At 33.5% G+C, this 26,974-nt stretch overlaps 2 protein-coding genes across 5 annotated transcripts in view; one reads left to right on the forward strand and one right to left on the reverse strand.

Annotated features, from left to right (window-relative positions):
• The window catches only part of znf608 (zinc finger protein 608), a 90,450-nt gene extending 84,646 nt beyond the window's left edge, over positions 1 to 5,804 (reverse strand). The window contains exons 1-2 of one of the 3 annotated variants that reach the window (XM_055011450.1): positions 5,663 to 5,794; positions 1,384 to 1,621 (exon numbers count right to left, since the gene is read on the reverse strand). In XM_055011450.1, the coding sequence (XP_054867425.1) occupies positions 1,384 to 1,432 (49 nt within the window). In that variant the 5' untranslated portion in view covers positions 1,433 to 1,621; positions 5,663 to 5,794. Of the gene's footprint in view, positions 1 to 1,383; positions 1,622 to 5,662 lie in introns of all 3 variants that reach the window. The other 2 variants (XM_055011449.1, XM_055011451.1) reach the window with 2 other exon arrangements.
• LOC111571177 (GRAM domain-containing protein 2B) lies at positions 1,428 to 26,857 on the forward strand. Of its 2 annotated transcripts, none has more exons than XM_055011453.1 (14): positions 1,428 to 1,585; positions 11,428 to 11,541; positions 12,449 to 12,536; positions 15,526 to 15,595; positions 15,796 to 15,899; positions 17,240 to 17,335; positions 17,411 to 17,482; positions 18,781 to 18,870; positions 21,088 to 21,184; positions 22,389 to 22,547; positions 23,672 to 23,747; positions 24,101 to 24,205; positions 25,012 to 25,090; positions 26,747 to 26,857. In XM_055011453.1, exons 1-14 carry the CDS (start codon positions 1,551 to 1,553, stop codon positions 26,786 to 26,788), a joined length of 1,227 nt encoding a protein of 408 aa, XP_054867428.1. In that variant the 5' UTR covers positions 1,428 to 1,550; the 3' UTR covers positions 26,789 to 26,857. The 2 variants fall into 2 exon arrangements, with proteins under 2 accessions (XP_054867428.1, XP_054867427.1); XM_055011452.1 differs by lacking the exon at positions 1,428 to 1,585 and adding an exon at positions 5,723 to 5,865.
• Positions 26,858 to 26,974: the final 117 nt, after the last annotated feature.

Consider the following 26,974-nt stretch of genomic DNA (forward strand, 5'->3'; position numbering starts at 1 on the left):
CTATTATTATATTTATATTCTGTGGTTCGAGCCGTTTCCAGACACATTAAACTGGTTTGTGATGCAACATCATTAAGAAGAGACAACATGATTCAGACTCAACAAGAAGTGAAATGTCCAAAATGAGACATAAAGTAATCACAGAGTCACAAAATGACCACAAAGGGATTCAAAACAATCACAAAAACACGTACAATGACCACAACGGAACACAAAATGGCCACAAAATACACAAGTTGGTCATGCAGAGACACAAACTGCCCAAAGAAAGTCACAAAATGATCACATGTAAAATGACCAAAAAACAACAACCAAAAAACAGCCATGAGGCAGCCAAAGAGAAGAAAGAAAATTATCACAAAAATCTGGAAAATGACCACAAACACAAAAAAATGACCACAAAGACATAAAAATGACCACAAAGAGACTTAAAATGATTACAAATACAAAGAAAATGATTGCAATAAAGACTCAAAATGACTACAAAGACACTTAAAATGACCAAAAAAATTTAAAAAAAAACACAAACATAAAAAAATGACCACAAAGACACTTAAAATGACCACAACAACTTTTAAACTTATCACAGACTCAAAATGACCACAAAGATATAAAAAAATGACCACAAAGGCATACAAATGACCACAAAGACTTCTAAAATTACCACAGACATAAAAATATGACCACAAAGACATTTAAAAACAACTACAAAGACATAAAAATGACCACAAAGAAACATAAAATGATCACAATAAAGACTCAAAATGACCACAAAGACATAAAAAATGACCACAAAGACATTTAAAATGACCACAAAGGCATAAAAAATGACCACAAAGGCATACAAATGACCACAAAGACTTCTAAAATTACCACAGACATAAAAAATATGACCACAAAGACACTTAAAAACAACTACAAAGACATAAAAATGACCACAAAGAAACATAAAATGATCACAATAAAGACTCAAAATGACCACAAAGACATAAAAAATGACCACAAAGACATTTAAAATGACCACAAAGGCATAAAAAATGACCACAAAGGCATACAAATGACCACAAAGACTTCTAAAATTACCACAGACATAAAAATATGACCACAAAGACACTTAAAAACAACTACAAAGACATAAAAATGACCACAAAGAAACATAAAATGATCACAATAAAGACTCAAAATGACCACAAAGACATAAAAAATGACCACAAAGACATTTAAAATGACCACAAAGGCATAAAAACTGACCACAAAGACACTTAAAATGACCACAAAGAGACACAAAATGACCACAAAGACATCACCAATCAACCAACCAAGCAGACCGTAATCTGAACTGTACATTTTGCAGCAGAAGTCATGAGTTTGTCAATGACTGACCAGAGATAAGAGATTTGGGGCAGCAGAAGAAGAAGGAGGTCAGAAGCATCAGCGTCCCGTTAAACCAAACAGACGACCAGGAGGTGGATTTATCTGCACTGAACCAACTCGTCCTTCAGATCCAGTTCATGATGCAGCTACCAGAGTCTGAGTGAAGATCTAGCAGCATGACGTCCACATCTGGAACCAACGGATGGCTCCGGTAGGAAAACACTACACTCTTTGTTCAAATCTGAGCCTTGAAAACAAGGTTTCTATGTTAGTGCAAAGACAAAGGTCCTAGAAATCTGCAGACGTTGATGCTAAACATCAAGATTTTCTTCTGTTTATGTCAAACAAGTGTTTCACACAGTATTAAAGGACAATTATTGTACATATAACCCAATATTTTATTGGGAAAGTGTTGCATTTGTTGCTTCAACTGGTTCTAATGACTCTAGCAGCCTTGTTAGCCTAAATAAACTCTAAATCAATGTACAAATCTGGTATTTACAGCATATTTAATAGTTTTAACCTGGTAATTTCATCAACATCTGACTCTTTATACGAACAGATGTCATCAGTAAGACAAAAAATACCGTTTTATATTAAAATCTGAAAAAAAAAGTTCCAGAAATCTGCAGATGTCGACACTAACTACCAAGTTTTTCTTTGGTTTACGTCTAACAAGCGGCAGCAGGTTTTGAAAAGTGTCTCATACAGTTTTAATGGACAATTTTTCTCTATATAATACCAAAGTTTTATTGGGAAAGTGTTGCATTTTGGGCTGTAATGGAAGAAGTTCCCTCTACCTGCAGCCTTACTATCCTAAATCAACACAAAAGTTGGTATTTGGAGCATATTTAATCACTTTAACCTGGTTATTTTCTACTAAAACAATGAGAACAGACTCTGAGCACCAGATTCACCTGATTTCTGAAAACATATCAACCAGGACAAGAACTACTGAGGACTAAAACACGGATCAGACAGCTGCTGGTTTCAGACGATGCTGGTGGTTGAACTGTTTGCAAAGTTTAGTCTTCATTCAAACACTGATGTCTCCTTTAACGTGATGTTTGTTGGAGGTGATTTGGAGTAAAAGTTAAATAGGTTCAACCAGCCATCTCCACTAAACATGAACCTAAACCAGCTTATTTCTGCGAATAGCTTTGTCCACCTTGAAACATGAAAACCATCCATTCTTGTCCTAGTGGGCAGCAACACTAACGACTTCTCCTGACTTCAGTTAGCTTGGAGTCGACTCCCAGTAAATATTCAGTCAATAAGTTAGACTGACTGTCATCGTGGTTTATGTTGCTGATTGCTGACCAGATGTTTTTTGGGGTCTGTCAAGACTAAACAGCATCAACCATGGAGAAAATAACTGACAATGAAATCTCTGACTTGGAAAAGTTAAACAAAATGAAACAGGAAGTTGGATTTCCCACTTCAACCTCGACTTGAGCATTTTACATCACTTCCCAAAATACAACAAAATGCAGCCACACCAATGACTTCTCTGACTTCAGTTAGCTTTGAGTGAACTCACAGTAAATATTACACAGTAAATATACAATCAATAAGTTAGACCTTGCAGGTTGGACCAGTTCAAACTTATGACAGATTTTCTAACCGATGACAATTTACTTGGACTAAAGAATATCAACCAATCAGTCGACTCTCATCGTGGTTTAGGTTGCTGATTGGGGTCCAGATGTTTTGGGGTCTTTCAAGACTAAACAACATCAACCTTGGAAAAAATAACTGAGAATGAAAATAATTCTTCGTTGAAGCCTCTGGAAATTATTCTCTGGACTAACCAATCAGTTGTTGATGGAATAAAATGGAATAAAATGTTAGTTGGTATTTCCCAAGTTTACTCTTGAACACTGAATTAAATAAGTTGGACCAGCCAACTCCATGAGTTTGGGACAGTTCAAAGCTATAAAAGTAACACCAGTGATTGTCCAACCAATAATAATTCGCTCACTTGAGAGGATATCGACCAACCAGTTGACCTGGAGGCTGGACCACCCCTTCATCGTGGTTGATGTTGCTGTTTGGTATTGTAAACCCCCCAAAAAAGACGGAAAACCAACCAACCATGATTTAGAAAATAAAGACAAAGATGTGCACTAAGATGCTTCTTTTGTTTCCTTTGCTGCACTGAAAACCAACCATGATCCCAAACCCAAGATACAAACTGTCCTCTAGCACTAAGCTAAAAACCGTTTCCATTGTCTAAATTAGCCGTCAAGCATCTTCTTGGTTAATCAAGTAGCACTTTGGTCCAAAAAATGACAGAAAATGGTGACAAATGTGGATCAGAGTTTCCTCAGATGTCTTGTTTTGTCCAAACATAGCTAGAATGAAAGTTTACGTGGAAAAGGCTGTTTGGGTTGCAGAGGATTTTTTGGTTGCAATACCACAAGTAGCCACTAGGATAACCTGCATTGTTCTGTTAATAAATGCAATGAGAATTGAAAATGGTGTTAATCTTGTTTCTAATTGCTTTACAGCCGAATTATGTCATAAAACAGCAACTAATAGTTTTGTTGAGTTTGTGTTTGATGTTTAAAATGAGTGAAATTCTCAAACTCTCGTCTCTCAGGTTATTCAGCCCTAAAAGTTTCCAGTAAACCCAGTTAAACCTGCAGGGATGTTCTCTTCAGTGAAGGAATCAGTTGGATATTTACAAAGAGGCGCTGCAGGGATTTAAAACCTACACTTACACTTCAACACAGATTTAAAAATTGATCAGAATTGATTGAGGTGTATTTTGGAGGTCCAGATGTTTGCGGTTCACGCGGTTTATGTTTGCGTTTCAAAGGGCAGCTCCTCTGTTTGTTGACAAAAACACGCAGCTAAAATGATCTTCTGGATGTATGTAACACAGGATCCAGTTTAAACTGGAGCATTTTACAGCTTCAGTCCTAAAACAGCAGGAATTAAAGCGTCCTATAATATGAAATATACATAAAATAAGAAGAGATTCAGTAGGATTTAATCAGAAATACAACGTATTGATGCTCTGCAAGGCAGGAAATCAAAATCTAATGTAGAATTGAATGATTATTTATGATTATTTTAACATAATATGGGACATGAGGGATGTAAAGATGAATCAGCAGCAATCCTTTGGAACATTCAGGCCTGTTTGTATTTCAAAGTGCACCGAGTTCCATCAGCGAGTTCGATCTGTGAAGGGTCAGTTTGTCAATCAGTGAACAAACAAAACTAGTGTTACAGAATTCTGACAGTCAGCAACACAAACACACAAAAATGATGCTCAAACTGATCACAAAGACATAAAAAGTGGCCACAAAGAAAACTAAAACAATCAAAGAAGATGTAGTGAGAACACAAAGGCTAAAAAATAGACTGAAAATGAACACAAAGCGACTAAACATGACCCCAGAGACACAAAATAACCACAAAATGCATAAAATAACTACAAACAGACACTAAAATGACCACACACCAACCACAAAATGACCTGAAATAGACTCAAAATGACAACAAGAAGAGAAAACCACCACAAAGAAACGCAAAATAACCACAAAAAGACAACAATAACTACAGAGGCTTAAAATGACCACAAAAAGAAAAAAACCCACAGAATGACCACAAAAATAACCACAAATAGACTCACAAAAAGACAAAAATAACCACAAAATGACCACAAAAAGACAAAAATGACCACAAATGACCACAAAAGGACAAAAATAACCACAAAATGACCACAAATAGACTCAAAATGACCAAAAAAAGACAAAAATAACCATGAAATGACCACAAAAAGACAAAAATAATCACAAAGAACATTTTAAGCTTTTTTTTTTGTCATTTTTCATGACTGAACCTTCATTTCACACATTTTTGAACCATTTTTTTTGCAGTTTCTGGCTGATAACTGGTTCGGTTTTGGTGATTTTTAAACAGCAAACTCTGCTGGTGAGTTCTGGGCTTCAGACGGTTAAATACAGGTTGTTGTTTTTAAATGTGTAAAAGGGAAGCAGGTCAGATTTCAGTGTGTTTGAGGGAACTAAAGGGAAAGTTGTAACCTGAGCAGGACAGAGTTGTGTTGGGAAATCACAGAGTTTCTACTGAAATCACATCTCTGCATGTTCAGTCTGACCAGCATTAATCTAAAGAGAATAAAACAGAATATAATGTAATATAATGTAACATAATAATGTGGTTTAAAGTGTAAATGAGTGTCTAAGAGTTTAAATGAGGCTCTGCTCTCCAAACCAACCCGGCCTACATGTCACTGATCAAAGGTTTAAATGCTCACCACCAACTGCCTGTGTCCTGCCCTCTGATTTGCTGAGACACGTGAGGCCAGGGGGCCCGTATGCCACGCCCCCTCGGACAGGTGAGGATCGGGCTGCAGTTCGCCTCATCTTTCAGTCTGTCGGTCGGTCGGCAGGAAGTCGTGATGACAGAACAGAACCAGCAGAAGAGAGGCTCTGGAAAACAGCAAGACCGAGATTATCAGTGAGTCAGAGATACAAATACTGCAGTAGTAGGAGTAGTACTGCAGGTTTTATCAGGTCTAGTAGTAGTAACAGTAGTACTGCAGGTTTTATTAGTTCTAGTAGTAGTAGTACTGCAGGTTTTATTAGTTCTAGTAGTAGTAGTACTGCAGGTTTTATCAGGTCTAGTAGTAGTAACAGTAGTACTAGAGGTTTTATTAGTTCTAGTAGTAGTAGTACTACAGGTTTTATCAGGTCTAGTAGTAGTAACAGTAGTACTAGAGGTTTTATTAGTTCTAGTAGTAGTAGTACTACAGGTTTTATCAGGTCTAGTAGTAGTAGTACTGCAGGTTTTATTAGTTCTAGTAGTAGTAACAGTAGTACTAGAGGTTTTATTAGTTCTAATAGTAGTAGTACTACAGGTTTTATCAGGTCTAGTAGTAGTAACAGTAGTACTACAGGTTTTATTAGTTCTAGTAGTAGTAGTACTACAGGTTTTATTAGTTCTAGTAGTAGTACAGGTTTTATTAGTTCTAGTAGTAGTACTACAGGTTTTATTAGTTCTAGTAGTAGTAGTACTACAGGTTTTATTAGTTCTAGTAGTAGTAGTACTGCAGGTTTTATTAGTTCTAGTAGTAGTAACAGTAGTACTAGAGGTTTTATTAGTTCTAGTAGTAGTAGTACTACAGGTTTTATTAGTTCTAGTAGTACTGCAGGTTTTATTAGTTCTAGTAGTAGTAGTACTACAGGTTTTATTAGTTCTAGTAGTAGTAGTACTACAGGTTTTATTAGTTCTAGTAGTAGTAGTACTACAGGTTTTATTAGTTCTAGTAGTACTGCAGGTTTTATTAGTTCTAGTAGTAGTACAGGTTTTATTAGTTCTAGTAGTAGTACTACAGGTTTTATTAGTTCTAGTAGTAGTAGTACTGCAGGTTTTATTAGTTCTAGTAGTAGTAGTACTGCAGGTTTTATTAGTTCTAGTAGTAGTAGTACTACAGGTTTTATTAGTTCTAGTAGTAGTAGTACTACAGGTTTTATTAGTTCTAGTAGTAGTAGTACTGCAGGTTTTATTAGTTCTAGTAGTAGTAGTACTGCAGGTTTTATTAGTTCTAGTAGTAGTAGTACTGCAGGTTTTATTAGTTCTAGTAGTAGTAGTACTACAGGTTTTATTAGTTCTAGTAGTAGTAGTACTGCAGGTTTTATTAGTTCTAGTAGTAGTAACAGTAGTACTAGAGGTTTTATTAGTTCTAGTAGTAGTAGTACTACAGGTTTTATTAGTTCTAGTAGTACTGCAGGTTTTATTAGTTCTAGTAGTAGTAGTACTACAGGTTTTATTAGTTCTAGTAGTAGTAGTACTGCAGGTTTTATTAGTTCTAGTAGTAGTAGTACTACAGGTTTTATTAGTTCTAGTAGTAGTAGTACTACAGGTTTTATTAGTTCTAGTAGTACTGCAGGTTTTATTAGTTCTAGTAGTAGTACAGGTTTTATTAGTTCTAGTAGTAGTACTACAGGTTTTATTAGTTCTAGTAGTAGTAGTACTACAGGTTTTATTAGTTCTAGTAGTACTGCAGGTTTTATTAGTTCTAGTAGTACTGCAGGTTTTATTAGTTCTAGTAGTAGTACAGGTTTTATTAGTTCTAGTAGTAGTACTACAGGTTTTATTAGTTCTAGTAGTAGTAGTACTGCAGGTTTTATTAGTTCTAGTAGTAGTAGTACTGCAGGTTTTATTAGTTCTAGTAGTAGTAGTACTACAGGTTTTATTAGTTCTAATAGTAGTAGTACTACAGGTTTTATTAGTTCTAGTAGTAGTAGTACTGCAGGTTTTATTAGTTCTAGTAGTAGTAGTACTACAGGTTTTATTAGTTCTAATAGTAGTAGTACTACAGGTTTTATTAGTTCTAGTAGTAGTAGTACTGCAGGTTTTATTAGTTCTAATAGTAGTAGTACTACAGGTTTTATTAGTTCTAGTAGTACTGCAGGTTTTATTAGTTCTAGTAGTAGTAGTACTACAGGTTTTATTAGTTCTAGTAGTAGCAGTACTGCAAGTTTTATTAGTTCTAGTAGTAGTAGTACTACAGGTTTTATTAGGTCTAGTAGTAGTAGTACTACAGGTTTTATTAGTTCTAGTAGTACTGCAGGTTTTATTAGTTCTAGTAGTAGTAGTACTACAGGTTTTATTAGTTCTAGTAGTAGCAGTACTGCAAGTTTTATTAGTTCTAGTAGTAGTAGTACTACAGGTTTTATTAGTTCTAGTAGTAGTAGTACTACAGGTTTTATTAGTTCTAGTAGTACTGCAGGTTTTATTAGTTCTAGTAGTAGTACTACAGGTTTTATTAGTTCTAGTAGTAGTAGTACTACAGGTTTTATTAGTTCTAGTAGTACTGCAGGTTTTATTAGTTCTAGTAGTACTGCAGGTTTTATTAGTTCTAGTAGTAGTACAGGTTTTATTAGTTCTAGTAGTAGTACTACAGGTTTTATTAGTTCTAGTAGTAGTAGTACTGCAGGTTTTATTAGTTCTAGTAGTAGTAGTACTGCAGGTTTTATTAGTTCTAGTAGTAGTACAGGTTTTATTAGTTCTAGTAGTAGTACTACAGGTTTTATTAGTTCTAGTAGTAGTAGTACTGCAGGTTTTATTAGTTCTAGTAGTAGTAGTACTACAGGTTTTATTAGTTCTAGTAGTACTGCAGGTTTTATTAGTTCTAGTAGTAGTAGTACTGCAGGTTTTATTAGTTCTAGTAGTAGTAGTACTACAGGTTTTATTAGTTCTAGTAGTAGTAGTACTGCAGGTTTTATTAGTTCTAGTGGTAGTAGTACTACAGGTTTTATTAGTTCTAGTAGTAGTAGTACTACAGGTTTTATTAGTTCTAGTAGTACTGCAGGTTTTATTAGTTCTAGTAGTAGTACAGGTTTTATTAGTTCTAGTAGTAGTACTACAGGTTTTATTAGTTCTAGTAGTAGTACTACAGGTTTTATTAGTTCTAGTAGTAGTAGTACTACAGGTTTTATTAGTTCTAATAGTACTAATATCTGTCTGAGGATCCTCTCAGCTTCTCAGGTTGGAGAATTCAGGAATAATTCAGAGAAAACTCATTTCCAGAAGCTTAAATAACCTCAAAAAAATGTTTTTTTAACTCTAAATTTAAATTATAACACAGAAAAGAAGTTACATTCTGGAAAAGTAGCATAAAGAGCTGTGGATTCATATCTAAACTGCAGATTTAACGTTTATCTGGTGATAATTCTGTAATATAGTTTTTAATTGCATTTTATTATTAAGCTTTGTTTTTTCTATCTAATTTGACTGATTTATTATTAATTTTTAATGTAGTTTAATGTAAATTTGTCTTTTGATATTTTCTGTTTTCTCTTTTATTGAAAATCTATTTTTATCATATTTTTACATAGAATTTTACCATAATTTTATTTTATTTATTTGATTAATTTCTTAATTTTTTATGCTATGAATTTGAATCAACTTTAATTAAGCTTTTATTATTTTTATCCTATTTGCATTCTTTGTCTTTTAATGAAAATATAGCTTAAAAATATTATTTTTGATTGTTTACATTTTATTATTTTTTTTTATTTTATTCTATTTTATTTTATTTTCATGCTTTATATTTTGATCATCTTTAAGTTTTTATTATTTTTATTCTATTTGCATTCTTTGTCTTTTATTCATGATATGAAGTTCTGATATTTTTCATTGCAAGTCTTTTAGTCATATTTTATTGACTTGTTATTTTATTTTCATGCATTTCTGGGATCCAATTTTATTTTTATATGTTTTTTTAATTTCATTTTTATTTGTTGCCTTCTATTTGAAAGTTAGTAAGCTTTTTATTACTTAATTTTATTTTTATTCATCTTGCCCAAAATTTAAGTATTTTTAAAAAATATTTTATTTTTCATCTTTCAATTTGAAATAATATAAGTTAAATTTAAGTTTTTATATTATTATAATTATTCTGTTGACATATTATTTTTATTTTCATGCTTTATTTTGGGATCAAATTTTTATTTTTATAAGTTTCATTAGTTTATTTTTATTCTTGTCTTGCCCAAAATGTATGTATTTTTGAAAATTATTTTAGTTTTATTTTTCATTTAAATAATTGAAGTTAAATTCATGTTTTTATATAATTTTATTGTTATTTTATTTTCATGCTTTGTCTATTTTTTTTGTTATTCAGTTTTTGAAGTTTGATTGACTGATAAATTCTTTTTCCTACATCTCCTCGACTTATTTGGAAATATGGAAATTTCTCTGTTGCGTTGCTGTGCATTGCTACGTGTTGCTAAGTGTTGCTAAGTGTTGCTACGTAGCAGAAAGTCAAATCCAAGCTGCAGCTAATCTTCAGTTTTGCATTGCAGTCAGTCAGGATGATTAAAGTGGATGTGATGGATGTTCAGCAGCTAAAAGGCCTTTAAAAAGTCAAACACCGGGTAAAAATTAATGTCAGAAATGACTGAAATTAATGTTTAAATGAATGTTTCCCTCCATTAACTGTAAATGATGCTAAAGCTAACGAACTCCAGAGCTGTAAAAAAAAAATAATAATAATTATATATATATATATAGATATAGACATATGACTTTCACTTTGTTTTATGACTCAGACATCATTTTACATCTTAAAACATCTGGCTGCAGGCTTTAAGCAAAAGGAAATCTGAATTAATCAAGCTCTTCAGATCATAAAAAAAAATTAAAATTCCTTCCTTGTCTTTTAATCTAATTTTGCAGAATTATTTTTACATTTTTTATGCCTCGTTTTTAATCTAACTTTATTTAAGGTTTTATTATTTTATTTTATTCTTTGTCCTTTAATTTTATTTACTTTGACTTACACTGATTTTACTTTAATCACTTGCATTTCAATCTTATTGGATTTTTATTATTTCATTTATGAGTTCTCTAAATTTATTTTTGCTGAATTTGAATTATTTTTAAATTTTACTTTTATGCTTTGTCTTTAATCTGTTTTTAGAAAGTTCTATTATTTTATTAAATTTTTTTGTCTTTTAATCTAATTTATTTTGAATTATTTATTATTTGATTTTGTTTGTTTTTTAATCTAATTTTATTGAATTTTTATCCTTTGTCTTTTAGTCTAATTTGATCTAGTCTTTATTATTTTAATGCTTTTTTGTAGAATTTTATCAAGTATTAGTCATTTTGTTTTATTTTCATGCTTTGTCTTTTAATCATTATTTATGTTTTTAATCTATCAATTTAACTAGTTTGTCTAATAATTTATTCACCTTAGAAAAAAAAAAAACAAATTTCATTTTATTGAATTTTATATAAACAGAACTCTGGGTTGTAAGGAAAGATGGATTTAGAGAAATTTAAAGAACTTTATTGGAATAAAATTTCACAGAAATGTCACAAATATTACAAAAATTATGTAAATGTGGTGATTTTTAAACTGTCGAATGAAAGTCTGTTATTTCAGCAGCTTTATTCCCGACCTACATTCTTATATTTATTCTGCTCGTTCTCTCTCGTCCTCCTGCCAGCTGCTAATTAAGATTTTAGGTGATTTTTCAGTTAAATTAACTTTTTCTTGTTTGTGTGCAGCTCTGACGTGGAGAACGTGGTGGAAGAACGTCAGAAATATGGAAGAACCGTCAGCGAGATTCTGCAGGATCAGGATCAGGAGGCTTCAGGTCGGAGGAAACCAGTTTTAATCCGGTAAATAAACACCCATTTATTAGTCATGAGTTTATCAGCAGTGGTCAGATTCTACTGTGATGTTTAAAGTTAACGGACAGTAGAAACATGAAAAAAGGCTTGTTTTCTCACTTTTGATTAAAATAAAGAAATATAAAAATATTTGTTCTTTCAGCTTTAGTTTAAAAACTCAACAACGACTGACTTCGACTATGCCAAACCAAAAAATAAATTAAAAAAAACAAGCTGTGTTTGCCTCATCATTACATTTTTAATCTTAAAGGACAAATTTTTTGAAAAAGGGTTTTATTTCTCATTGTATTTATTTTATTATTATTTATTTAAAACAGAAAAATAATATAAATTTAATAAATTAAAATTTGGAACATTTTTGCTCAGTTCTGCGTTTTTTACACCACTGTTTTTGTTTTATTTTTTGTACCCATTGGGTTTTTGTTTGTTTGTTTGTTTGTTTGTTTTGGAAAACCTCCACAGATTCAAGGATTTTTTTGAATAATTTACTGTTATCTTACAATTTTTTTTTTAAATATTTAAAAAGTACACATAATATCCAGTAAAAGCACAGAAAAGGTAATAATTTACATGCTGATAGAATTTTAAAAAAAACAAAAAAAAAAACAAACCACAACTGTTCACACTGTATTTAATTCAACAAAAAATATTATTATTCAACAGATATTTTTATTTATTATATTTTAATGATTTTTACAGTTTTTGACAGTGTTCTACCTTATTTTATTTATTTTTATATACATATACTACAGATGTACTGTAATTACGATTGAATTCTATCAACAGCAGCCACAGACAAACAGAAAGCTACATGAGGTGGAACCCGACAGTTTATTTAAGTACCTGTTCGTTACGTAATCATTTAACTCTTAGATCGATTATTTTCTGTCTGCAGGTCAAAGACTTTCGATCATTCGCTGCTGACTCAAGTCCAAACCGACTCCGACTCCAAGATAGAAAGAAAGAAATCTCACTACAGCCAGGTGAGCCTTCATTAAGCCTGATACATGTTTTATTACGTCTATAAACCTTACATCATGTCGGACGCCTGCTTTCCAGATGAGTAACATCAGATATCACTTCTGCTGACTGCTGGACTTTATTATCTGAGGTCCTGTGAGGACAGTAGAGTCTCTGCTGCTTCACCAAACGTCTCCTTTTTTACTTTTAACACTGAATGACAGATAAAATAAATGATAAAAGTGAGAAATTCAGCTAAATCTGGCATGTTTCAGCCGTATTAATGTTAATTAACAGGATGTCCGTGGCTCATTTATGCCAAATTAAGGCTTTAATTGTCCTTAAAGTGACTGTCAGGTCCTCAGATCCATCTTTCAAAGGTCTTCCGATGCTTTAATTGAGATTTACGCTCAATTTAACTTCAGATTTAGCTGTAAATTATAAGAATGTGCACTCAGTTTGCAATTGGACATTTAAGAAGATTTAATACAAGATTGTGGAAGGTGAAGACGTTAAATTTGTCTATTTATGCAACTTCTTCTTAAAAAAACTCACTCGTGTTGCACATCTGTCAAATCAAACCAACACCCACCAAGTTGCATCATTTACACGTCTTCATTAAAGACTTTGGTGCGATCTAAAGGTTCCTAGACTACAGTTACAAAAATCTAACTAAACTTTGCCAGAATCCTCAGCGAAATAGTCTCCTGGTGCAGCGACACTCTGCTCCCAGAGCTCCTGCAACACTTCTAAAACTCTGGAAATCCTGTTTTCTAAACATGTCAACAACAAAAACAACTTCTAAACTTCAACCCACATGCTGAAAGAAAAAGTTCTGCGTGACACGCCGACTTCCTGTAGAGCTGAAATCACTAGAAATGGCTTTGTCTAACTGAAACACGAGTATACCATCTTTGGCTCGATGGATCAAAGACACTCAGGAGACTTTCAGAAATACAGTCAGTGAGATTTTGAATTACACTCTGGAGGTTCCTGTACCAGCTCCAGGGAATATCTGGTTTAATCAGGGCTTCCCTTCTGCAATCTAGATGTTATGGTTCAACATCTAAACTCAATCCAAGTAGTCCCCTGGTGCAGTGACACTCTGCTCCCAGTGCTTCTGCAACACCTGGAAAATTCTGGAAATCCTGTTTTCTAAGCATGTCAAGCACATGTAGTAAACAAAAAAAAGGTGTTTAAAAAACAGAATGTGTTTTATATTTTAGATTCTTTGATGACAGCTTTACACACTCTTGACGTTTTTTCAATCAGCTTCATAAAGTCGTGTCCTGGACGGTTCTCCAACAGTCTTGAAGGACGTCCCAGAGATGATGAGCACTTGTTGGCTGCTTTTCCTTCAACCCAAACCATCTCAGTTGGGTTTCGGTTGGGTGACTGTAGAGAAAAGGTCACTTTCCTTCTTGGTCAAATGGACCTTACAGAGCCTGGAAGTGTGTTTGGAGTCATTGATTGGTTGAAGAACAAACCAGATGGGATGGCGCTGTGGTAGCCATGCTGATTAAGTGTGGCCTGAATTTAGACTAAATCACCAACAGTGTCACTAGCAAAGCACCCTACACCATGACACCACCTCCTCCATGCTTCACAGTGGAAACCACACATGCAGAAACCATCCATCATCTTCTCTGGTCTCACAAATATCAAAAACCTCAAATTTGGATTCATCAGACCAAAGTTCAGATTTCCACTGGTCTAACGTCCATTCCTCGTGGTTGTCTTCTTCTTCGTGATCGTCCTCAGTCATGCCGCCTGTGCAGCAATTCCACAGTTGATGTTGAACCACTCATGCAGAAAAACCATGATTTGGGGATGTTGTAGCATCATGTTAAATTGCATTTAACTGCTGAGTTATAGCTGATGAGTTTGGGTTTAAATTCAGCTTCTCTTTCTTCCCAGAAATCAAGAAACTCCAGCAAATGCCTCCATTTTCTGTACAATTAGTACAAAATTACACCTTTTCGTAGAAGAGAACCTCAGTGGAACTTATAAAATAATGAAAATAAACTGCATAAAGTTGCATCTGGAGGTAAAAAAAATGCAAATCTGTACCTAACAAAGTGGTGCAGACTGAGCTATTCCAGAAATGAGACACATTTTCTATGACACTTTAAAGCAATCAGCGTTACTAAAACACCGTGGTTGGAAGCGAAGATCTCAAATTTGGCCTCCTCAGACCACAGTACAGATTTCCACTGGTCTAATGTCCATTCCTGGTGGTTCTCTTCTTCTTGTTGTTCATCCCCAGTAGTGCTACTCGAACTCTGTGAAAACTTTATGCGGTAATTTGCTGTTTCTGAGGCCAGTACCTCTAAAGAACTTTAACTCTTGGTCTTCCTTTTTTCATGAGAGCCAGTTTTGTTTGATGGTTTTTGCAACTTCACTTGAGGATACAATCAAAGTTCTTGAGATTTTCCAGCTCAACTGACCTTCGTGTCTTGAAGTAATGATGGACTGTCGTTTCTCTTTACTAAGGAGAGCAGTTCTTGCCGTACTATGGATTCCAGCAGTCGTCAAATAGGGTTATCCACTGTGTAGCACCAGTTGTGTTGACCAGAGGTAGGGTTCCACAAACAGACTCTTAGTCTGTTTGTGGAACCCTACCTCTGGACAACCCAACTGATGGCCTAAAACACATTAAGAAGGCAAGAAATTCCATAAATTGACTCTTGACAAGACACATCTGTTAATTCAAAACCATTCCAGGAGACAACCTCATGAACTTTTTTGTTTACTACATAATTCTATATGTGTTCTGTCATAGTTTTGGCATCTTCAGCATTAATCTACAATGTAGAAAAACCACTAAATAAGAACTTTGTCCAGACTTTTTACCGTTTAAAACTGGAATCTCTGCTGTTGTACTCTGTACAAATCCCAGTAATTTATATTAACATGACTGAAGGTTCATCTGTCGAGTCTTAAGGAGTGTCACACTGTGCATTTTAACAAACTGTATATGTGTCTTTACTAATGCAATTTGTTGTGTTCCAGCTTTCCAAGAGCAACAGCCAGTACCATAAAATATTCAAGGAGATCAGCAAAGAGGAGCAGCTCAGACAGAGTAAGTCCTTAATGATCACAACAATCCGTCCACCTTAAATACTGAATGAGGGATTAGATAATCGCCAAACATCTGATACCTGTTTGTGAGCCACCCGATGAGGATTTAATGCTTGTAATTGAAGCAGCGCAGAAGGACAGAATCTCAGCTCAGTAATCAGTTTAATAATGTTTTGTGTTTTCCGCTCACCTGTGCGTCAGGTTATACCTGTGCTCTGCAGAAAGACATCCTCTACCAGGGTCGCATGTTCGTCTCCGACCACTGGATCTGCTTCCACTCCAAGGTGTTTGGCAAAGATACCAAGGTACTGAAAACACAGGGACAGTTCATTATTACCGCTGATAGGAGATGGTTGGATTTGAGTGAGTAACAGACAGAAACCTGAAATCTTTTAGAGAAGATTCCTTCGACTTTCTCGTTAATGTTTCTTGTCTCCACGTCGGTTTCTGACACCGACACTGACACAGCGTTTCTTTGTTGTGTTGAACCTGAATGAGGCTTTAAATTCAGCGAGGTGCCAGCAGCAGCAGCAGGTGTGATTTGATTCTGAGATGTTGGTTTAAATTATTCAACATTCAAGCAGCTTCACAGAAAAAAACTTCAAGTATTGACTGCAGTGCAGGAAATGGTTGACGGAAAATAGCCTTTTTTTTGGAGAGCAACGTTTCAAGAACAACTTAACAGAGAAGCTTATAAGACTAAAAACACTTTTCAGTTTTATCTGGTGTTATTTCACCTTTATATTACTTGAATAGTCGAGTTTCAGGTAACAGTTTCTGCATGCACAGAATAAACTATCACTAATGTATGTATAGTGCAGATTCAATGGGTGGGAAGCCAGAGAGGGATCATGACCTGGCTGGACTTTATGGCTTTATTACTTGTGCATCCTCATGAAATAGTTGTTGCATAGAAATTGGTGACACACTGACTTCCTGTTGAGCTGAAATCACTAGAAATGGTTTAGTTCAAATGAAACGCGAGTATACCATCTTTGGCTCGATGGATCAAAGACACTAAGGAGACTTTTTGAAACTCAGTGAGATTTTGAATTCCACTCTGGAGGTTCCTGTACCAACACCAGATTATATCTGGTTTAATCTGAGCTTTAATCAGATCAGCGTTTAGTTAATGTATAGTAGAAACTTTCACATTTCATGCTGCATTTTCCTTCCCTTCTGCAATCTACATGTTACGGTTCAACAACAACTAAAATTTGCCAACATCCCAATCGAAGTAGTCTCCTTGCGCCCCAATACTCTGCTCCCAGAGCTCCTGCAACACTTCTGAAACTCTGGAAATCATGTTTTATAAACATGTCAAGAACAACTTCTAAACAGCAACCCACATGCTGAAAATAAGCTCTGCTGAAGGTCTGGATGGTGCAGTCAGGAAGACCTTAATTAGCTGTTAGCCACAAGTTGTCAGTGATACAGGATACATTTTACATGACACGTTTGGATTGTGTCACATCTAATACAACATCTGGAAACATCAGTCTGGGCAGAGAAATGCTAATATTTCAAATTTATTGAAGCCACAATCAAGGTCCTGAATCCTTTTACATGATGAGGTTTCAAAGCTTTAGTTTCAGCTTCAGTCCGTCCAGAACTAAACCGTCCGTCCTGGTGTTTGTCGTTTCAGATCGCCATCCCAGTGGTGTCGGTCACCAACATCAAGAAAACCAAAACTGCCATCCTGGTGCCAAACGCTCTGGTGATCGCCACCGCAAATGACAGGGTGAGAAAGAAAACTGAACTTTCTTTCATTTGACACTCATGGAAAAGTTTCTGAAACAAGTCTTTGTATTTGCAGTATGTGTTCGTGTCTTTCCTGTCCAGAGACAACACCTACAAGTTCCTGATGTCCGTCTGTCTTCACCTGGAGGTAGGACGGACGTACTACACTGGAAAAAATGCCCCTCCTAAAACAAGAAAAAAACTTATTTCAAGGAACTTTACCTTGAAATAAGTGAAAAAAAATCTGCCAATAGAACAAGTGATAAATGGCTTGGTAAGATTTCTTGAAAAAAGATATGATATTTAGAATATTGAGATCTCAAAATTAGCTGGGAAAACTTATTTTAAGCTATATTTTACCAGGATTGTCAAGCTTAGGTGTCTTAAAATAAGCCAGACATGCTAAAAAAAAAAAAAAAAAAAAAAAAAAATAGCAGTTTTTCACTCCAAAATAGATTTTTGCTTTCATGTAACCTCCTAATTTGAGATGTTTTAACCCTCCTGTTGTCCTCATTTACGGGCGCCAAAAAATACTGTTTCCTTGTCTGAAAAAAATCCAAAAATTCAGCAAAATAATTCCCCAAATTTCTGAAAATTTGCAACACCGTCAGGATGAAAATTCCAATAATTCCTTAAAAGTTTCCCTTAAAAGTTTTACTTTAAAAAATCCCCCAAATTTGTCAAGAAAATTCTTGTAAATATTTTCAAAAAATTAGCGAAAATCTTCCAAAAAATCCTAAAAACATCTAAAGTGATTCCACATATATATCAGTAAAACTTCTAATATTTTCTTTAAGAACATTCACAAAAAAATCAACCAAAATCCAGCAAAATTCACTGGATTTTGGTAGATTTTTTGTGAATGTTCTGAAGAAATATTTAACATTTCTTTTTTTCCACCAAAAAATGTTCAAAGATTTCCCAAAAATGTAGAAAATGTGGACATCAGAAGTTTCACTGTGAAAATATTTTTTTCCCCACAAAACGGGTCAATTTTGACCAGCAGGACGACACGAGGGTTAAACTTATTTTGAATTTTCTTGTAAAATTAAACTCAAAACAAGATAATTTCAAGATTGTTTGACTTAACAAGATATTTAAGATGCATTGTCTTAAAACAAGTCCCTCCATCTGCTGAAATGTCTCATGTTAAGTGAATTTATCTTAAATCCAGTGGGATGAGACATTCTGACTAAAAATAAGACAAATAGACTTGGTAAGATTTTGAGTTTTTGCAGTGTACATTCTGCTATTGGCTTTGTATGCCTTCTTGAAGATCAGATAGATATGAGCTCAACAAATGAGCACTTCTACCCCAGAAGAAGAAACCGGCTAACATGCATTAATAGTTTCTTCATTTGCCTACGTGTTGCAGCTGATTGGACTCGTGTAGATTTGAGGATATTCTGAGCTCATAAAGATGCTGTATTTGTGTTTGATGTGCAGGAGAAGAGTCCATGCAGCAGCCCGGTTCCTTCATCAGCCAACAACAGCTTCAGAAGTCAGAGGTCGCCGCTATCGCCTCGTTTCCCTCTGGTGAGTCCAATACATGACAGTAACTGATTTCATGAAGCTAACATGAGGCTAATAATAGTGAACACCCAGGGGAGGTGTAGCTGCAACTAAACACTTATTAAATCAGGTTTATTCATACAAAAACCAGAGTCAACCAAAGTCCTGCACATGTGACAGTCATAGGTTGCCTTTTGTTAATTCTTAATGATCCAACATCTTCATATTTTAATCTATATTATCTTAAATTTTCATCCAGTAGCTTGTTTTCCTGTTTTTCCTTGGTGCATTCTCTTATGGGGAAATGAATAAATAAAATAAATATAGGCCACATTGTGATACATATCCTTATAATATAGTATTTTCTTTAGATTTTATGTTTAATTTATGTTGATTTACATAAAATGTGTGCAACAACAACTACATGCACTACTTTAACCTGTAATTATTGTACTTGTATTTATTAATATTGACAGATTGCATTTTGCATTTTTGCGTCTCCTGTCTTTTGTTTAACTTTTACCTTGCTTGTTGTCCGTTTGCCTTCTGGGTGTTTTGCTTTCGCATCGTTTACAGAAGTGCTAGATAAACAGACTTACTGTGAATATTCCTTCTAGTTTTTCTGGTTCTTTTTTTGTGCAGTCAACCATCACCTGGGCTGTTGTGGTTACAGGGTTTCTCAAAAATACAGGAACTTTTTGTGCCCCCGAAACAGATTTTAGCCAAACCCAAAGGAACATCACTAGCAAATAACAAAAAAATATAATTTTTTTAACCAGTTTTGTTCATTGGAGGTTCTATTACTTGAGCATAATGAATATTTTTGTTTTTCAGACAGTTAGAAATAACAGGAAAATGCACATAAAGTAACACAAAATCATTTCCTTTAGACAGCACCAGTTAGATTAATTTATCGTCCATCCACATCTTCATAATTCATCATTAAAAGAGCTCTAAATTAAGGAGTTGCTGAAGGATATAAGAGAAGCTTTGATTTTAGCCCAAATCCGGTGAGATGCTCTAAAATCTCCAGATATCCAGTGCCATGTCTGTGTGTAAAAAAATGTGAAAACTTGCTTAAAACAAATGCTTGTTAGAAAAAGGGGATGTGAAAATAAGATTCTCCATCATCAACATCTTTATAATTCATCATTAAAAGAGCTCTAACTGAAGCAGTTGCTGAAGGATTTTGGAAAAGCTTTGACTTGTAGCCCAAACAGTGGAAGCTCGAAGATTTCCAGATACCCTGTGCTATGTCTGTCAGTCAAAATTTTTAAATGTTTGTTTGAAGAAGGGATTGTACAAGAAGATTCTCCATTATCCACACCTTTACAATTGATCATTAAAAGAGTTCTAGTTGAAGTAGTTGCTGAAGGATGTTAGAGAAGCTTTGATTTGTACATACTTTCCATTGATGGAACCAAAACCCAGTGGGAAGCTCTAAAATCTCCAGATATCCTGTCTGTCAAAATATAAGAAGGGACTGTACAAGGAGATTCTCCATCATCCACACCTTTATAACTGATCGTTAACACAGTTCTAATTGAAGTAGTTCCTGAAGGAGTTGAGAGGAGCTTTGATTTGGAGACCAAACACAGTAGGAAGCTCTAAAATCTCCAAATATCCTGTGCTATGTCAAAATTTGTAAAAGTTAGCTTAAGACAAATGCTTGTTTTAAGAAAGGACTGGGTAAAGAGATTCTCCATCATCAACATCTTTATAATTTTACAAATTTTGACCGACAGACAGAGCACAAGATATCTGGAGATTGTAGAGCTTCCAATTGGGTTTTGGCTTCGTCGATGGAAATTGGCTCCTCTCCAAAATCCTTCAGTGACTACTTAAATTAGAACTTTTTTAATGATCAACTATAAAGGTGTGGATGATGGAGAATCTTTATCCCTTTCTAAAAACATTTGTTTTCAGCTAATTTTGTACAAATTTTGACAGAGCACAGGATATCTGGAGTTTTTTTTTTAGAGCTCTAATTCAAGTAGGTGGTGAAGGATTTTGAAGAAGCAGTGGGAAGCTCTAAAATCTCCAGATATCCTGAGCTCTCTCAAAACTAGTAAAAAAATCACGAATAAACTATGAACTGGCCTTAACTGGACATTCTACTGTTCTTATGGTTTAGGAAGACGTAAAATCTAAACTAATGTAATCTAAAAGTCCAGTTCAGAACCACCAGCAGCTGGATTAAAAGTAGATTTTATAACCTGCGGCATGTTTGTTTACCTTCAGAGTGAGTTCAGCGATCTGGACGGACCCATCAGACAAAGGAGGCAGGAGATGGAGGAGAGCAGCAGCTCCGACTCTCCAGAATACGAGAAGATAGCAGGTAAAGGATCAAACATCTGCCACACATCATCACAGCTGGGGAGAAGAGAAAACAGCTGGATAAGATCTACAGTTGAACCAGAAGTATCCTGTATGGTAGTAAAACTGGACAGGAATGCAAAAAAACTAACCAAAACTCTAAGACATAAATATGTAAAATAACAGAAAATGAATTAGAAGAGCTCAATACACAAACTCTACCCCATAAATTACAAACAGAGAGAAAAAACTGTCCATTTTCTATATTTTAATAGTACAGTGATAATAAAATGAGCCTTTTCTGTAACTTAATTGTGTATCTATGGTGAAAAACAGGACTTTCTTGTTATTTAATGATAAAACTACGAATAAAAAATAGATATATGATGCCATGTAAAGAAAAACAGGACAATTTCTATTATTTAATCGTAAAACTATGAATAGAAAATGGATATTTGATATTATTTAAAGAAAAATAGGACATTTTCTGTTATTTAATGGCAAAACTATGAATAGAAAATGGATATTTGATGTTATTTGAAGAAAAATGGGACATTTTCTATTATTTAATGGAAAATATATGAATAGCAAATGGACATTTACTATTATTTAATGGAAAAATAGGACATTTTCTTTTTTTTAATTGCAAATCTATAATGAAACAAATAACTTTGCTGGTAATTATTGGTAAATTTACAGTATAAAAACAGCAAATGTTAATTAAACTTATATAATTACAGAAAATGTACCAGGTAGCTCATTAAATGGATTTGTACTGGAAATTAAATTGAAACAAAACAGAAATGGCCTGTTAATTAACAGTGTGTACATGTTAAAAATGGGACATTTTCTGTACTTTATTGGTAAATCTATGAATATAAAATGGGCATTTACTCTTATTTAAAATGGAAAAAAATAGGACATTTGCTGAATTTTTAATGGTAAATCTATAATAAAATAAATAATTTTGCTGGTAATTGTTGGTAAATTTACAGTATAAAAACAGCAAATATTAAATAAATCCATAAAATTACAGAAGACATGCTGGAAGCTATTTTTATTCATGGATGTAAAAAAGAAAATGTTCTGTTAGTTTATGGCTCACTGACTGTAATTTTATTTTATTTTTTAAAATGATAATGCCTACAGCATTATAAATTATTTTAATAACTTTCTGTTACATGTTTTCTAGTTTAAATAACTTCCTTGTTTTTAATCTGCTGCAGAGTTCCCTGTTCCTCCCTTCCTGGATGTTTTACAGCACAAAGACGCTTCATCACCTCCTGAACATCCAGAACACAAAGTAAAGAACCAGAACCAGCATCAGAACCAGCATCAGAATCAGAACCAGAACCAGCAAAGCCCCAACAACAAGCAGCACAAAGGTACGACTAATTTATTCTGTAATATCAGTGAACATCTGTCATCTCCAACAAGCAGATTTTATTTATCTACACTAACTTTAGTGTTACGAAGCCATGCAGAGTTTTACTTTCATAATGTGAATATTCTCAGTTTCAGGCCTTAAAAAGTCCAAATTTATCATTTTTGATGGACTTTTACCATCATTTCTGAGCTTCAGGATTTCATCAGTGCAGCAGACGGACACATGACAGATGTGTTTCTGTTATGATTGTTCACAATGAGCCAAAGATTCCCAAAATAACTATAAAACTGTCCAAAATGCCTTCAAACTTTCAGACATGAAAGTCAAAATTGAGTCAAAAATGGTGGAAAATGACTCAAAAATGGACTAAAATGACCAAAAACTGTCATAAATTATTCAAAAGCTGTCTTAAAGGACTTAAAATTCAAGTAACATTACCAAAAAGGTGTCCACAATGACTCAAAAAAGTTCACCAAATTATCTCCAGCTTATCCAGATTTTCTCAAAAACTGCCCTTTGTCAAAATACCTGAAACCTTTCCGAGATTGAACAACATTTTTTTTTTTTTTAAATTGAGCCCAAAATGGTTGAAAATGACTCGAAAATGGACTAAAATGGTATAAGATTGTCTAAAATTATTCTAAACCTGCGTTAGATTAGTAAAAAATTGACTCAAAATATGTCCAAAATGTTGTGAAAGTTCTCCAGAAGACCCCAAAACTAATTAAACTAAGTTCTAGATCATGAAATGCAATTAGACTCACATTTAGAATCACATTTAACACCAGAATGTTCTATAAATACGATTAATTCTGTGGAAAAATGATTCATCTTGTAGCTGATCAGTGTTTAAATAATAATAATAATAATAATAATAATAATAATAATAATAATAATAATAATAATAATAATAAAGCAGCTTTAGGGAATGCTGATGTTCAGATTTATAGATAATTACTGAATCTTTTTTTTTTGTTGTATTTTTGGAATTTAAGATGTTTTTTTATGGTGACTTTAGATAATTTTTTCACTGTTTAACATCAAGTTTGTGTCGAATTAAACATAATTTTGTGTTTTCGATGATTAAGAACCAGCTGCGTTCATGTTTTTTCTGGTCTTCAGGCTCAGAGTTGATGATCGACAGCAGAACTCTGAAAGCCGTTTCTCTCAACACTCTGCTGCTCGTCTACATGTTTCTGTACGTTTGTTTTCATTTATTCATCCCATTATAGAAACTCATGGATTAAACAATTTATTTTAATCCTCTTTGACTCATTTTTAATTAGATATTAAGCAGATTTTTTTAATCATTTATTCATAATTTGGTCATTCAATCCTGTTTTATTTCTGTGTTTTATCACTATTTTATTCATTTTTTCATTTATTTACATCATGAATTCAGTGATTTATCTTTGATTTCTTGCACTTTAACTCCATTCTGCTCCTCTGGTTTAGCTGTTAATTAATCTAATACTAAAGTTTTACGTCTTTTCATCCACAAAGCCTCCTTTTCCCTTTAAATCTCTGCGTTTTCTTTCTGTTTGTCCTCAGAGTTTGCGTCCTGGTGCTGTCGTCTTGTTACCTGGCCTTTAAAATCGTCTCGTTGGAGCAAAGACTGACGACTCTTGGTTCCGTCGCTGAGTTCGTTCATCCAGAGTGAGTTTATAAACCGTCCGAGGTGGAAAAGTCCTGGAAAACATGGACAAAAGAGATTTAAAAATTTATTCTGGAGCTCAAGAATTAGAATAAAACACATTAAAGCCGCAGGATGTTGGGAAAAAATAACATATTTTATCTTATGTGATGTGAAAAAAATTGCAGGAATTTTCAACGTGATTTAAATAACTTGCCTTAGAAAGAAATAATCAATTACTTGCACAGAAAATAAAATTAAAAAAGCAGCTTGGAAGAATTCTAGTAAAGTTTTTGATCAATTTTATTCATTTATTTTTATTATCATTATTATTTAAATCTGGAATTATTTAAAATAATTTAGCATTTTTATTTTATGTACTTTTTAAAAATACAATATTTACTTTTTCTGTCAAAAAGCTACAGGCATTTTCAACATATGACTTAAATGAATATATATGAAAAAATAATCAAGTATTCACATAGAAAATAATTTTAAAAATAGTTTTCAAACATTTTTACTATTATAATTTAGTTTTCATCATTTTATTTTTATTCATAAAACTTAGATTGATCTAGGTTTGGCACTAAAGCATGTTTTAGAGATTAGTTAAATAAAACAATTAATTAATTTAATTTATTATATTTTTATTTTCTTAATCTACTGTAGAGATCCAGGTTGGATTTTTAGTTCATTGGTTTAGTTTCTTTCTCTGCAGAAAAGTTGCACTGAATCTGTTGACAAATTCTATATTTAATTTTACACTTTTATTTATTTATTGTATTTTTTCACTGCTACATCTGAGTATTTACGGTGTTTGTTTTCCCAGAAATGATTTTCTAACTTCTGACGTGAACACTGAACTTTTCTCTGAGCTGCTGACCGTCAACCTGATCAAACTGGAAAAGGTTGGCTTGCTTGTTTGTTTGTTTATTTGTTTCTTACAGGTTCAACATTGTATTGATATTATTGTTCAAATAGAATCAAAGTTAAATGCAAAAAAACCTGCTGAAAGTGAGTCAATGGGCAATTTTTAAAAAAAAATCTCTGAAAATATTTGTGATATGAAGCTAAAACTCCACAGACACCATTTTTTTTATATGCAATTTTTATCCTAAAAAAGGTTTCAACAAATCAGAGATGGTTGAGCAGAAGGTTTCTGATGATTTGAGGTATAAAAACGACATAAAATATGCAAACCTGCCTGTCACCATTCCAATTAACACCACTATATATAAAAAAAATCACAAGTGATGGTTTGAAACTGAACTTCCAGCTAGTTTAAAAACATCTAAAAATTGGAAATGTTGGTAATAAATCAAGAAAAAAAAATCTATTTATTTGGGAAACATTGAATGGAGTGACTCATAGAAACACATTTACCTGTGAAAGTGTGCAAAAAAAAATAGAGAAATAATAACTATTTTTTCATGCTGGATGCTTAAATATGCAAATTTCTTTCATTTCAAGCAAAGTGACCTTTTATGCAAACTCAATTCCTGCAAATTTAAATGTTTTTCTTGAGTTTACGCTTCGTTCTGCATGTTTAACCCCACAGCAGTGAAGCTTCAGAGAGCAAAGTGTAACCGGACGCCGGTCGGCGTTAATCAAACATTTATAGTCAGTGATCTGTTGGTAGAGAAGTGAGGACGTCGGCTGTAAGAGGAGCTTTTCCTCATCCATCAGCCTGTCGGAGCTGCATTAACATTTCAGGTCAACAATCCAATAAATAAAGCAGCCGACGTTCAGTTTCTGCACCGTGAAAATAAACCACAGTGTCATCTGTAAAGAGGCGAATCCACCATTTAACATTCACTGAAAACTGGGGTAAAACTGGAAAAAATAGAAGCAACCATAGATTAAAATAAAGTCACTGAGCTGTTTTTGTTCACGCAATAAGCACAGATTTCAGGGTGAATGCAGGAGATAAATGTTTTCACGATGAAAATTATGCAGAAAAGACAAAATTCGGGGCTTAAAAATTCAACAGAATACTTGAAATTAAGTGTCTGATGCATAAAAATTCCGAGACAGAACGTAAATAATGCTATTTCTTTTTACAAATAATGATGATTTGTTCTTTAACAATGTGCAACAATAAAATTACTCCTTTACCACATTAAAACCTGTTGAAAATATCATTATTTTACAGTTTTTAAATGTTAAAGTATTTGTTATTGTGTTTTTTCTGACACCACTTCTGTCAAAGTTTCTTTATTTTAACAGATTTTTACAATTTTTTAAATAGTATTTTAATTTTTTTTTTTTTTTTTTTACAGTTCGACTTCACTATTTTACAAAAATATATTGTCCTTTCTTCTCTTTGTTATTAATCAAACCATCCAACATTTTATACAAGTTTAGCTGATAAATCAATTAGTCACGTGAGAAAATTGTTGACTATTTTTAGGGGAATCTCTCACTATTTTTCAGAATTTTTTCACTTTATTTTACTCTATGCAAAAGAAAATTCTGCTGTTTTCATCACATATTACATTAATTTGCATTTAATCATCCTTTTATTTCAGTTTACAGCTCAGTAAAAGATATTTCTGTTGTTTCAGGTGCAGAAGAACCTTCAGAGGCTGCTGGAAGAAGCTACCTGAACCACCATTGAAGTTCTGTAAATATTCTGTAAATATGGAGTTTATTAAAGTCAAACGTTACAACGCTGACATGTTGCTGCCCTTTGAAAACAAATGCTGTAGCTACTGTATGTGTTTGATGAGAGATCAACTAAAACCTGCATCTGGTGTCAGTTTTTACCAGAACTCGGATGAGTTTTTATTTCA

The sequence above is a fragment of the Amphiprion ocellaris genome, chromosome 6 (genome assembly GCF_022539595.1).
Source record: "Amphiprion ocellaris isolate individual 3 ecotype Okinawa chromosome 6, ASM2253959v1, whole genome shotgun sequence".
Lineage (NCBI taxonomy): Eukaryota > Metazoa > Chordata > Actinopteri > Pomacentridae > Amphiprion > Amphiprion ocellaris.